The sequence below is a fragment of the Lissotriton helveticus genome, chromosome 9 (genome assembly GCF_964261635.1).
Source record: "Lissotriton helveticus chromosome 9, aLisHel1.1, whole genome shotgun sequence".
In the NCBI taxonomy this organism is placed as follows: Eukaryota; Metazoa; Chordata; class Amphibia; order Caudata; family Salamandridae; genus Lissotriton; species Lissotriton helveticus.
In genome coordinates this window covers 594,746,509-594,760,007 of record NC_136070.1, presented here as the reverse complement: position 1 = coordinate 594,760,007, position 13,499 = coordinate 594,746,509, and the positions used below count along the sequence as shown (strand labels likewise).

The 13,499-nt window shown below is 46.0% G+C and overlaps 1 protein-coding gene across 2 annotated transcripts in view; it reads left to right on the top strand.

Moving 5' to 3' along the window:
- MTA2 (metastasis associated 1 family member 2) overlaps nucleotides 1-13,499 on the top strand; it is a 386,348-nt gene that overhangs the window by 285,820 nt on the left and 87,029 nt on the right. For both annotated transcript variants that reach the window (XM_078660594.1, XM_078660595.1), the window contains exon 16: nucleotides 10,570-10,688. In XM_078660594.1, coding sequence (XP_078516720.1) covers nucleotides 10,570-10,688 — 119 coding nt within the window. The remainder of the gene's footprint in view (nucleotides 1-10,569; nucleotides 10,689-13,499) is intronic.

Below are 13,499 nucleotides of genomic sequence, written 5' to 3'. Positions count from 1 at the left end.
TCAGAAATGTGCATAATGTATTGCTTGCTACTCTGATTCAGGCATGTGAATCTATGAAAGACACCCATAATACTGGATAAGAAATGCGTTACTTACCTGTGACTGCAGTTATCCAGGATTGGTGTCTTTCATAGATTCACATGCAACCCTCCCTCCTCCCCTGGAAGGACTCACTTGTTTCTCTAACAGTATTACGCCTACCTAGCTTGGTGCGTACGAAAATCTGAGAGACTGAGGCTCCTGACAGGAAGGTTCTAGAGGGAGGTGATAGCTGATTGGCTACCTTCTGGAGTTTGGTCCTTTTTACAAAAGGACATAGATAGGCTACTAAGGCGAGGCCCTTAGGCCTATTTTTCTCTATATATGTCTATAGGACATTGCTTTTCTATGTACCGGAGACTCCCGTCTCGATGACGGGGAATGATTCAGGCATGTGAATCTATGAAAGACACCAATACTGGATAACTGCAGTTACAGGTATTTCATATCAAACAACTTGTTACATTTAGCCCGACTGGTATCCCAAGTTGAAATTATGCAACTTTATTGCGTTTAAAACTCCTGTGCCTTCCCAGGCACACAAGGTGCCTGTTCCATGAGACACCTTTGTGCCCTCCTGGAGAGACATGCCAACGACTCTCAGGAAGGAGAACCATGAGGGGTTGCAGGCCAGGGAGGTATCAACTTTTTCCTGCAGGAAGCCATTGTAAGCCTTTGGGGATCTCCTGGACTCTGCACACTATACCTTACTTTGGTATAGTGTATACAGGACCAGCCTCCTACAACATTTGCCTACCGAAAGAAGTGAGAACTGTGGACAGGCAGTGGAATTTGGCACCAAACCCGCCCTGCCTGCTCATGTCCCAACAATTGTTACAACCCGACTCGTCCTGCAGTTGTGCAACCTCGGAGGGCTGCCAGCACTTAGCCATCTGGCCAGCATCTCTCTTGAATAGGTTGACCCACTTTCCTGCAATCTGCTGGCACCGACCATAATGTCTGATTCACCAAACTGCTGACCACTAGGTCCACTGACGCAACAGCCACCCAGGAGGAGGTCATCGTGCTCTTGGAGGTGAGACCTGTCTCCCAAAGTTTTGGAGACACCCCAATCCCTAGGAGCCGCCCTGCACCAGTACCCGGGGTACTGGACCCCTTGCTACAACCAAGGCTTGTTTGTAGTCCAGTTCATACTCCAACACTGCCAAGACCGACCAGCCGACTAGGGACATTAGCATCACAGATGCCAGCTCTGAGAGTGGCCCAGCGTTCCTGTTTTACCCCGTCTCCAGGTCAACACCGAAGGTGAGAGCCTCTTTAACACCAGCGACCTGCCGACTAAAAGACCTGAGCCCCACAGCACGAGTCCGAACCTACTGACTGTGTCCCTGAAGATTAGAGCCCCCCTTTGGGTTCAGCCAGACTGGTCCTTCAGTCCAGCCTTGCAGCCAGGTACTTGGCCCATTGACTACAGCATGTAGAACTCAAAGCAACCACCACTAAAAGCACCTCTGCACCCAGACACCCCAGGGCAGGGAAAACTGAACTCTTGGTGCTCTCTTGGACCCTAGCCCCTACTCACCAGAAGATCAGTACCGTAAGTCATTTGCAAGTGACCCTATGCAGTAAATCCCATAGGATGACATTGCTGCATTAGAGTCTCATGCCTCAAGTCTGACAGCTGTTATTTTCTACGGTTTTACTATAGAATTTGACAACGTATAAAGTACTCACCCAATTACAAAGTTCCTGGTGTTCAAAAGTAATCTAACAAGTAATCACAAAGTAATTGCAAAGTAGCTGTAAAGTAATTTCAACTGTTTAATATTTGACCTACCTGTACCAAAGCCAGTTGCATTTAACTGTATTATACCAGAAAAGGGCTATTTTTCTTACCTGCACCAAGTCTGACTTGGTTCTAAAAAATAAAATACAACAAAAAATATTTTTGGATGCAAACAATTGTCTAAGTTCAGTCTTTGAGTGTGTGACATAATTTCTTGCTTGAGTGTGTACAATAAATGTTTAATACTACCCTCTGATAAAGCCTTATTGCTTGCCCACACTGCCACCTCTGTAAGCCTTTCGGGTCCCCTGGATTCTGTGCACACTGTACCTTGCTTTGGTATAGTATATACACAGCCAGCTTCCTACAAGGCCATCTCCACCAGATTACCTATCCCTCTACAACAGCCTCATCAATAGGGCTGCAGAGACATATGGGGTGCAACTAGGGGGGAGGAATCGCGTTCCTTTCTTATAACATTAATGCCCTCACAAAAGGGAAATCTACATGTGCCCATTCTCCCTAGCAATCTGGATCAAGGGAAGGAGGCCTTCTTTGAACCAGCCACTACAAGGGCTGAAACCCTAAGAGTGGAAAATTAGTATTCGCATTCTACTCAGGGTCCGAAGTACATTAAGAGTAATGCTACAACGGACTCAATTATAGTAGCAAACGCTCGGAATTGAAACCACATCCACAGGGCAGCCAGAAGAGGAAAGCAAGAGGCTTGACATTGTGGGAAGAAAGATGGAGAGAATAGCAGCTACCCAATGGAAGATTGCTAACTTGCTACGGCCACCAGCAATGGGACGAAACACAGGCCCTTATGCAGCACCTCCCAGAGGAATACTGAAAGAGGGCCAAGGGCGCAACGTAGGAAGTAAAGAACATTGCATCCAGTGTGGACTTAAGGAAGGTATTGCCAAACAGATAATGCCAGCAGGTAAATGTTTCACAGAGACAACATTTAGGAGACACGCCTAGCTTGGAGTATCAGGCTTCATAATGAAGGTGGAAGAATCAATCATCAACATGCCATTCATGAGTGATGCAATGTTTGGCCAAGCAGTGGACGATGCCCTTCAACAATTAAAGAAGAATGAGGGAGGAAGGTAATGGGGGCACTTCAATTCAAGGATTCTTTCAGGAGAGGAGGAACTGCAAACAGGAAACATGCTGGCAGGGCACCCTTCACATATATGGGCAGCAACAATAGTAGCCCCAAAGCAGTGCACATCTTACCACACAGCAAATAACATACCAACAGTGGCAACACCCGGCAAGACAGCCCTTCAAGGAAGAGGCCATGCTCCCAGAGGGGAAGGACGAACAGGCAAGTGACTCATGCAATACTAAACCCTACCACAATACGCCTGTGAGAGGCAGGATAAGAGAAGGTCTTCCACTAATTGGGGCCAATTGGATTTTGAATCTAATAAGTCATGGATACTGTATAGAATGACTCAAAAAGCCTCCACATCCCCCGCTCTAATATCAAATCATACAACTCAGAAAAGAGGTCAGAGAGCTCTCACAAAGGAGAGCCATAGAAAAGGTCCCAGCAAATGACGCAAGCAAATGAAACTACTACCCCTTTCCACTAGTTTCTGGTGCCAAAGCAAGATCTGACTCCAAGACCAATCCTAGACCTCAGATTTCTAAACAAGTTAATTTGTACTCTACACTCCAAGATGACAACACTGCAAGGAGTAATACCGATCCTAAGGAAGGGACATCATAAGGCTAGATCTAAAGGGTGCTTATCGACACGGGCTTATATACAAGTGCCTATGAACCAAAGAGGCGACAAATACCTCAGTTTTTTTCAGGACAAGGTGTATTACCAATTCCAGGTGCCCCGATTTGGCATGAAGTTAGCACCAAGACTATGCACATAATGGTTATTGACTGTAGCAGCCCACCTAAGGAGTCAAGGAAACCGTGTCTACCCATACATATAAGACTAGCTAGTGATTGCACAATCAAAAGAAAAATGTCACAAGGACATGCATACCGTGATTACCGCACTGAAGCACCTTGTTTTCACAATAAACCAGAACAGGTAAAGGGGTTCCTGGGAGCAACAATAAACCATAGGACTGCACAACCTTATCCAGTCCAGAAGAGAGCAGAGGCAATTGCAGAGCACACTCGCTCTTACCAGAAGGGTTGGTTTCTGACAGTGAGAACTGACCTGAAACTGATGAGCATGATAGCATCATGCCACCCTCTTATAACTCATGCAAGATTGCATATGCACCCCATTCAGGAATGGTTCTGCAACAAATAGTCACAGGCCGCTGGGAGGATCTACTGGTTGTCACAGCAAAGATAGAAAGGGAAATGCAATGGTGGAATTCGACAAACATGAACATGGGGGAGATCATTCAAGACTCCAGCTCCCACGGTGACCATAACAACGGAGACTTCCCATAAGTGTTTGGGAGTGCACACAGTTAACCTGAAGGTACAGGGATTATGGAACAGCACAGATGCAATTGAACACATCAATTACCTGCAAATCAAGACAGAATTTCTAGCCCTAAAGGCTTTCCAGGTGCACAAAACCTGTCAGACTGTACTGGTCCTAACGGACAACTCAGCAGCCATGTTCTATCTCTACATACAGCGGATTAAAATCATTCTCCCTGTCCAAGCTAGCCGAGGAGAAATGGGGATGGGTGAGCCAAAGATAGATCACACTACAGACAGTCCACGTACCAGGAAAACAAAATACTGAGGCAGACAGACTAAACAAGCAGGACAGTACCTGCCGCGAATGTGAGATGAAGCAGGAAAAGATCTTGAAAGTCTGAGGCATGCCAAATATAGACCTGTTCGCAACCCCAAAGAATGCAAAAATACCAACACTTCGACTCCAGGTTTTCACACCACCAGAGGGAAATGCCCTGTCAATAAACTGGTCAGGAAATTTTGCATATGCTTTTCCTCCGATGCCCCTGATCCCAAGGATACAGGACAAAGCCCATCCTCCTAGCCTCACAATTGGCCAGTCAGACCTGATACTCGAACCTACTAGAAATGTCCAAGGGACAAATGATCACAATCAAAGCAGAACAAGATCTGCTTGCAGTGCAAGATGGAAAAGTGTACCACCCGGAACCAGACACTGTCACCCTAGCGGCATGGCCCCTGAACATCTAGAATTCAGTCATTAACAGCTTCCACCCAGGACTATGGAAATCCTAAGGGAAGCTAGAAAACCGGGCACACACAAATGTTATGCTGATAAATTGAGCAGATGCATCCATTAGTACACAGACAACAGGAGATGAAAAATCAGGACAGAACAGGAAACTGTACTTGCGTACCTCGACCACCTGGTAGACAGTGGACTAACCTATGCATTGCTAAATGTATAACTAGCAGCAACAGTAGCCTACACCAGAGGTACATCAGGTAACCACTTCTTCACATCCCCAGTGGTGAAGATATTCCTATAAGGTTCTAAGAGAGTTGCACCACCAATGTTGGTTCCAACACCATTGTGGCATTTGAACACCATGCTAACTCAATTAATGACTGAACCTTTTAAGCCTGTGCACAAATCGGATCTAAAGTCACTCACTCTGAAGACAGCCTTTTTTATTGCGATCACATCGCTACACAGTCAGCAAGCGATGATACAGGATCCACACCTACAAATCCACAGGGACAAGGTGGTCCTTGGAAACAATCCACATTTCCTACCCAAGATGGACACCAAAGTTGATGTCAACCAAAGCATACAGCTACTAACTTTCTTCAAAGAGCCATGGACACAGGCCGAGAGAGCCCTTCACACACACTGAGAGCTTTAATGTACTATCTGCAGGGAGTAAAGGAGTTTCTTAAGGGCAACCAGTTATTTGTGTCCTTTGCCAGAGCAAGCAAGGGATCCCCAGTGTCTAAAGGACCAATTGCAAGATGGATAGTGGGAACAATACAAACTTGCTATGGCAGGGCGAGGAAGACACTACCCGGGTGCCCCAGAACAAACTACTGGGTAAAAAATTTGATACACTGGTGTTCCTAGTGAACGTCCCCATTGATGAAATTTGCGTAGCAGCTACACGGGCATCCCCGCTCACCTTTGCAAAACATTGTGTGGATATTTAGCTGAACAAGGAGCACAGGTGAGACAGAAGGTACTACAACACCTGTTTGCGAACACATCCACATTTCAATCCAACCAACCCAAGGGAAGGGATAACGCTACTTAATCTAATGCACAGCATTTTAATCCAGAAAATGATTCATACTGCAAAACGAAATGATTACTTGCCAGTAGTTTTGCACCTTGAAGAATTTTCTGGATTCACATGCGATCCACCCACCTCCCTCGAAATGGGAGATGGAGCAACTAGATGGAACAAAAATAAAAGGCGAAAATGAACACCAAAGGAAATGAAAAGAATCCGATGATGGCTACAATGCGCAGAAACTTCCGGGGTGCCGTCTAACCTCACACAAGATGGACTGACCACCAAATGGTGGTAGATGACGCCCACAACAAAAAAGAAGAAAAAACTTGGAAAAACAAGAACGTTTTCGGACTCAACTACTAGATGTTGGAATAATGCACAACCTGTGAATCCAGAAAATTCTTCAAGATGCAAAACGACTCCTACTGGTAAGTAACTATTTTGTTACTTATCTTTAGTAATGCTCTTTCTGGTGGACCAACACTACCCTCACATCTCCCTTTATTGTAGCAAGTACCTGTTAAAAAGGTCTGAAGTTATTTTTAGGACACCGTCATTTCCAATTTGTCATGATTGACCGCCCTCACCCTGGTGCTCGATTCCATCCGTATGAGCGTGGATGGGGGTCGGACATCCCTCCTGATCCTTCTGGACCTCACGGCTGCCTTCGATACCCTGTCTCCCCGTGTCCTAACATCTCGACTGGGTAGATTGGGGTCCGGGGGGCCGCCCTGGGGTTGCTCTCCTCTTTTCTCGATCATAGAGAGCAGAGGGTAATGCTGGGAAAATTTCTATCTCCATCCCTGTCTGTGCAATGTGGGGTCCCTCAGGGGTCGGCGCTTAGCCCCACCCTTTTTAACATCTATGTGACCCCCCTTGCCAGACTTATTAGATCCTTTGGGATGGAGGTAGTCTCCTACGCGGATGACACCCAGATCCTCGTGTCTTTCTCCCAGTCAACCGAGCTGACAGCCTCCAGTTTTAGATCTTGTATGGAGGCTGTCAGCCAGTGGATGATTTACAACTCACTGAAATTGAATGGGGAGAAGACCGAGGTGATGGTGTTCGGCGGAAAGGAAGACATTTGGTCTATGGAGTGGTGGCCTGACTCATTGGGTGCCTGCCCTAAACCTACCTCCTCGGCTAAAAATCTCGGGGTTATGATTGACCCCACCCTTGGTATGTGCCAACAGGTCAACAGGACGATATCTACCTGTTGGGGTATAATCCACACCCTAAGGAAAATTAGGAACTACCTTTCCTTGCAGGCAAGAAGGCAACTGGCTGTCGCTCTTCTGGGTTATCGCCTGGACTACTGCAATGCGCTGTATGCTGGACTGAATAAGAGTCAGCTGCAGCGCTTGCAGGTAGTCCAGAATGCGGCAGCCAGATTTGTCCTTGATCTTCCTCGTCGCTCTTCGGCCACGCTGGCCAGGAAGCAGCTTCACTGGCTTCCGATCAAGGAGCGGATAGTCTTTAAGTCCATGTGTATGGTCTATAAGGCTCTGGCGAAAAGTAGCCCTACAGGCATTGGATCCATCCTGTCTTACTACAACCCTGGCAGGAACCTCCGCTCCTCTAATCATCTTCTTCTCTGCGTCCCGCGCATTCGGAAAACCAGATGGGGCGGTAGGGCTTTCTCCCATCTGGCTCTCAAATGGTGGAACGATCTTCCATTAGAGCTAAGGTCCCTCCCCTCCCTTCAGACTTTCAGAGCTGCCCTTAAAACACGTCTTTTTGCACAAGCGTATGAGTAGATGTGCCCTGCATTTTGATCTTTTTTGATAGGCGCCTTGACACCTCCGGGTTTAGTTCGCGCAATACAAGATGCATAATAAATAAATAAATGTTTTGGCGCGACCCAATGCAAAACATAAATGACATCATTCTACAGTGGTGGCACCCATGTGGCTCCATGCAGTCACTTCAAGGGTGTTGCGAGGCTGTCGTGATACTCTGACGATGCCACCTGCCAGCACACTGGGGTGACTGTTGTTAAAAATGCAGCTCCCGACTGGCAACTGGAATTATTCTTAAGGTGAGTAATCTGCAATTAAACCATCTACCAGAAAGCGGGTTACCGAAGGTAGGTAACTTGCTAGTTTGCAGCTTGCCGTAGGTTCACATGCTTCCTCTCACCTCCCCGGAGATGAGCTCTGGTGTAATCTTTGGAACAGCAGTTACTTTTCTTATACATATTCACATTAAATCAACAGGCCTAGAATGTCATGCTTAGCTTCACTATGCATACTTTCTCACTCTTATGGGAAAATACATGAAGGTGGAGTCTATGTCCTGGTGTATTGTAGGTTTCGGGGAGGTATTTTGAGTTATCTTGTAACAGGCACATACTTCTGAGAAAAAATAATTTGCAATATCTGCGTCCAAAGCATGTGACTGTAGGAAGCTGGCTCTGTGTATATACATACCAAAGTGAGATATAGTGTGCACAGAGTCCAGTGGAACCCAAAGGTAGGCAGAGGAAAAGTTAGATAGCACTTAACTCTCTATTTGTGCTAGTGTGGTCGAGCAGTAAGGCAGTATCAGAGGACAGTGTTAAGCATTTGTTGTGCACCCTCAGTCAGCAAATGAATTCACACACTCCAAAAGTGAACTTCAGACTAATTGTTTTGTATAAAAATATTTTTAGTAATTTTATTTTCTAGAACCAATCAAGCCTGGCACAGGTAAGCAATAAATACTTTACAGTAGTAATGCAGTTTGTAACAAGTTTGAATTGTAATTGCATATGCACTTTATTTTGACTTACAGTATAGTTGCAGAGACGTGCAATACTTTGTAAATACAGTACATAGACTCGAATAGGCATTTCAGTAAAATACCATGTAAGTTACTTTTTGGATTACTTTTCTTACACATAGTAGTATAACTAGATACTACTCTGGGACATTTTCTGTAAACAGGTAAGTAAAATCGTTTTTGTTAAACAGTACAATTTTAAATAATTTCTTCAGGTTTTCAAACTCCACACTTAGAAACCTTTCCAAGAAAAATATGGGAGTTGAGGTTGAGGTTCTGGGGGTAGACTTGGGTCCCCCAGTGTCAGGGGTGCACTCTTGTTACACCCTCAGCGGCACGAGGGCGGCTGGTGCAGAGTGCTGAGGCCCAATGTTATCCAATTGGGGATGGGGGCCTCCGTCTGTTTGGCCACCCAAGGCCGTGGGGCGTCGGGTGCAGGGGTGCCTTTTGGGGTCGGATCTTCTTACCAGCTCCTGGTCGCGGTTGGCGGGAACCACTGGTTTTAGGCTGCAGGCGTCGGCTGGAGGCAGGTCATGGGTCGCTGGATCTCTGGTCAGAATCGCTCCTCGTGGTGTTTGCACACTCTGGCCATGGACAGCGGGTGCAGAGTGGTGTGGTTTTTGCAGGGTCCAGCCGGAGCCAGAGGTTGCAGATGAACAAATACAGTGTTCACGGGAGACCGTCTTTGTGGTTGAAGGCAGGCAGGTCTTACAGGTTTTCGAGGTTGCTGGCTGCAGGACACACCACGATTTATCAGGAGCAGATTTAAGGTCAGACCGGTAGGGCTGGGGCCAAGTCAGTGGGTGTCTTCCTCTTGTTAGCTTCGGCACCGCTGTTCGGTCCTTCTTTTCTTGTTGCAGGTTCTTGTCTGAGGAAGTAAGGTTCAGGGTTGCCCCTAAATACTAGTTTTAGGGGCGTTACAAGTAGGTAAAAAGGTTGGGACCAATGTGTCCCTTCCCTGGGGTGCATACACCCCCTGTAATGCCACCCTCCAGTGGGAGAGGGGTATAAGCCTTTCCCTGGTTGGTTATTTGTTAAAGTGCATTCCGCACATTGGTGTGCTCATGGTTACCACCTTACACTCGTATGGTCTCTCTGTACACAGGGATTTGTGCCATGTCGACTCTTCACTTTGTTCTGCACCAAAACACGCAGGCTGTGTGTGTGTGTGTGTGTGTGTGTGTGTGTGTGTGTGTGTGTGTGTGTGTGTGTACGTGTGTGTGTGTGTACGTGTGTGTGTGTGTGTGTACGTGTGTGTGTGTGTGTACAGTGCTTCTAAGGGTGGCACAGTAAGTGCTGCAGCCCTTAGAGGTCTTCCCTGGTCACAGTGCCCTGGGTACCTGTGGAACGATTTACCAGTTGCTGACCTGTGGCTAGAGATGCCAATTGGGTTAGTTTTGGGGGACTTTATTGGCAGGGACCCAGGCCACATCAAGTCAAAGTGCATCAGTAGTCTGGCAAAAAGTGGGGGGGGTTACTGCAACAGAAACCCACTTTCTTACAGTGACTTTACAGCACTCCAAGCTGCAAACCTATTCTTAGAGGTAAGTAACATTTTCCCTTTCTTGTGCATGTAGTGTCCAGTTCCTCTGCCTTTTCTCGTTCTCTACCCCCTCCACCTCTACTTGGTGATGTGGACTTGTTGGAAAGGGAGCAGGCTTGGAAAATGTGATTACTAAATGAGTAGATAACAGCTTTCACCATTCAGTTTGATTCTTTCAGTAAGGGTAAACTGACTGAGGGTGCATTAGAGCATGCTTGCTATGGGGTGTATGCCTTTCTTTATAAACTCATGCTAATACACTGCTCCTTTTGCAGCTGCTCAGGCCCCGTTGAAACCGAAAACCCCAAGAGGCACCAAGACTCCAATCAACCGGAATCAGATTCCTCAGAATCGGGGCCTAGCATCCATTGCGGCAAAGAGACCTATTGAGATTGTAAGTTACCAGCATGTACAGCTGATGGACATTTGCACTCTAGAAGGGGGTAGAATTGGTTGAAGAAGGTGCTGGTAGTAATGCACATTGTACATGGGAAAATAGGTGAAGGTAGGGTAATTATCATGAACTTCCCTCTTCCATCCAGACACTCCCTATGGCAGCTGGGAGAAGTGGTGTTAGTGGCGAGGGTACTTGTCTGGTGCGTCCTACCATCCGAAAACTAACAGTATTGACAATGCTCAGCAGCTGCCATAGCAAATTTTGTTAGGTGTTTCCAGTCTCCACTGACTACTTAGGTACTGATGTTCTTATGTGGGCCACCAGCTGTACTCTCGCTGTGACCTACATTCTTAGGACTGTGGCTGTATTCTTAGGACTGTGGTGTCTCTGACAAGACTGATTCCATAGTAAAGTAATTTTAGTTACTTTATATGCTGCTGCTTCTGTAATGGTTACAGAAAGGTTTCAAGATCTAGACCAGTGGTTCCCAAATTTTTGACTCCTGAGGACCCCCATTGAGTCACCACTGGAAGCCGGGGACCCCCAAGCAATTTGTATGAGTTACATTTCAAACATTACAACAGTAATTCGAAAAAAATACACACGTGTGCACACAAAACAAATACTCAAAGTACTAAGCATTATGGGGCCAGATGTACGACCATTTCATTTAGCGCCTCGCAATTGGCGACACGTTGCGAGTGGCAAATTGCGAGTCGCTAAATGAAATGTACAACAGTTTATTTAACACTGTTTGGGATTCCCAATGGGGTCGCAAATTGCGAGGTTCATTAATATTAATGAGCCTCTCGCAATTTGCGAGCCCATTGGAAATGCCAGCCTCCCAGCGATGGTGGCCTGCTGGGCTCTGCAGGCCACCATGTCTCGGACTGCTTTTAAATAAAGCAGTTAAAAAAAATGCAGCCTGTTTACCATGCATTTAAAAAAAAAGAAAAGAAAATGAAACGTTTTTGTTTCATTTTCTAAGGGCAGGCAGAGGTCCGTGGGACCACTACCTGACCTTAAAAATAATTTTGCATGCATTTGCGAAGGGGAAGGGGTCCCCTGGGGACCCCTTCCCATTTGCGAATGCATTACCATCTACTTGAAGTAGGTGGTAATTGTGACTGTTTTGCGACCTCAAAACATTTGTACATGGTTTTGAGATTCGCTATTTGGAAGGGAATGCCCCTTCCTAATAGCAAGTTGCAAAACCTATTTAGAGAGTGGCAAGCAAATTGCGACTCGCGAAATAGGCTATGTACATGGCCCAATAGGTTTTTGCATGCGCAAACGGGTTCGCGAACCCGTTCGGCGCATATAAAAACAGATCGTACATCTGACCCTTAGTATTTTATATTGAATTAATAGCCCCTCTGTCAAATGTATTTCATTTGTTTTGTAGCATCTCTCATACCATTGTAGGATGTCAGAGCACTTTACATCACACACATATAGAAACATTGAATCATACATGTAATTCATTGTGTATATAAAATGTTTAAAGAGTGCTTGGTATGGAAAAGCACAAACTCAGGATTCAGAGCATAACACAGTGGCTAGCATTGACTTTAACATTAAAAATGTATTTCCACCCAAATATATATTTTTAGCAGCATCAGGATAATGAATAACTGGGACAAAATATAAGTTACTAACTGGTACCATGCAGTTTGCAAGCAGCTCTTTGACAGTTTATAGGTCCCTCTGCTAGATTACGATTGTCACTTATGAAGTGACAAAAGCAGTAACCACGAACCTAGGCACATAAAATGCTGCTTTTTAAGATGCATGTTACACGTTCTTTGCAGTAGGCACATTAACTCTTTGTGCTACATTAGTTAAATCAAAGCTGCCACTGAACAACACTCTCCTCGCTCTCCAGCAGGTACATTAATCACTGGCATTCTCTTGACACTTTTATTGTTGCTGGAAAGCTGCTAATTATACAAGAAATGTTTCTGTACTTTTAAAACTGTTGCCTACGGACCCCCTGGGAATGTGTCACGGACCCCTGGGGGTCCACGGACCACAGTTTGGGAAACACTGATCTAGACCTTTTTGAACATTTACTTAACACCAAACTAACTACTTCTATTTAATAGCGACACAAGGCTTATGTCTGTTGGGTGTGTTGGGGATATGTTGCAGTACCCTCCTCCCCCCCCCCCCCTACACACACACACTTTTTGCCTGGCATTTGATGCAGATTTGTAGAGTACTGAGTCCATTCTGTCCACGTTCCCAGTACCAGTGTTCTCTCCCTAAAACTGATCCACAAATTGGCCCTTAAGGCCACCTATAAGTCCCTATTAAAAGGTACCTAGGGCATTGGGACTGAAGAGGGTCCTCTATGGACACCTCACCTAGGCTGTGCAGACTGCCACTGCGCATGCATGGCTGGTGCAAACAAAACAGTCGACATGGCACACTGCCTGTGTGCCATGCCAACTAGTACTGCCCAAGATATAGGTAAGATGCCCCTCAAGCCAGCCTTACCAGCCCTAAGGCAGGGTGCACAATATCATAGGTGTGCGCAGATCTGCATGAGCAGATCTGCCCCTACAGTATTGGGGTCTATTCCTTAATATTGTAACTCAAGGGAAGCCATAGAGGGTAAATGGGTGGGGAACTTGAAAGCTCGAGTTCCCCAGCACCATGATTTCTTCACTGAAACCAGGAGTGTTTGATACCCAAAAACTCCTTGTAATGAATCCACACGGATGCCAGTGTGACATTTATTAGACCATGTACTCAGAGGGCACATCAGAGACGACCCCTGAAAGCCTACTGACACATACACACACA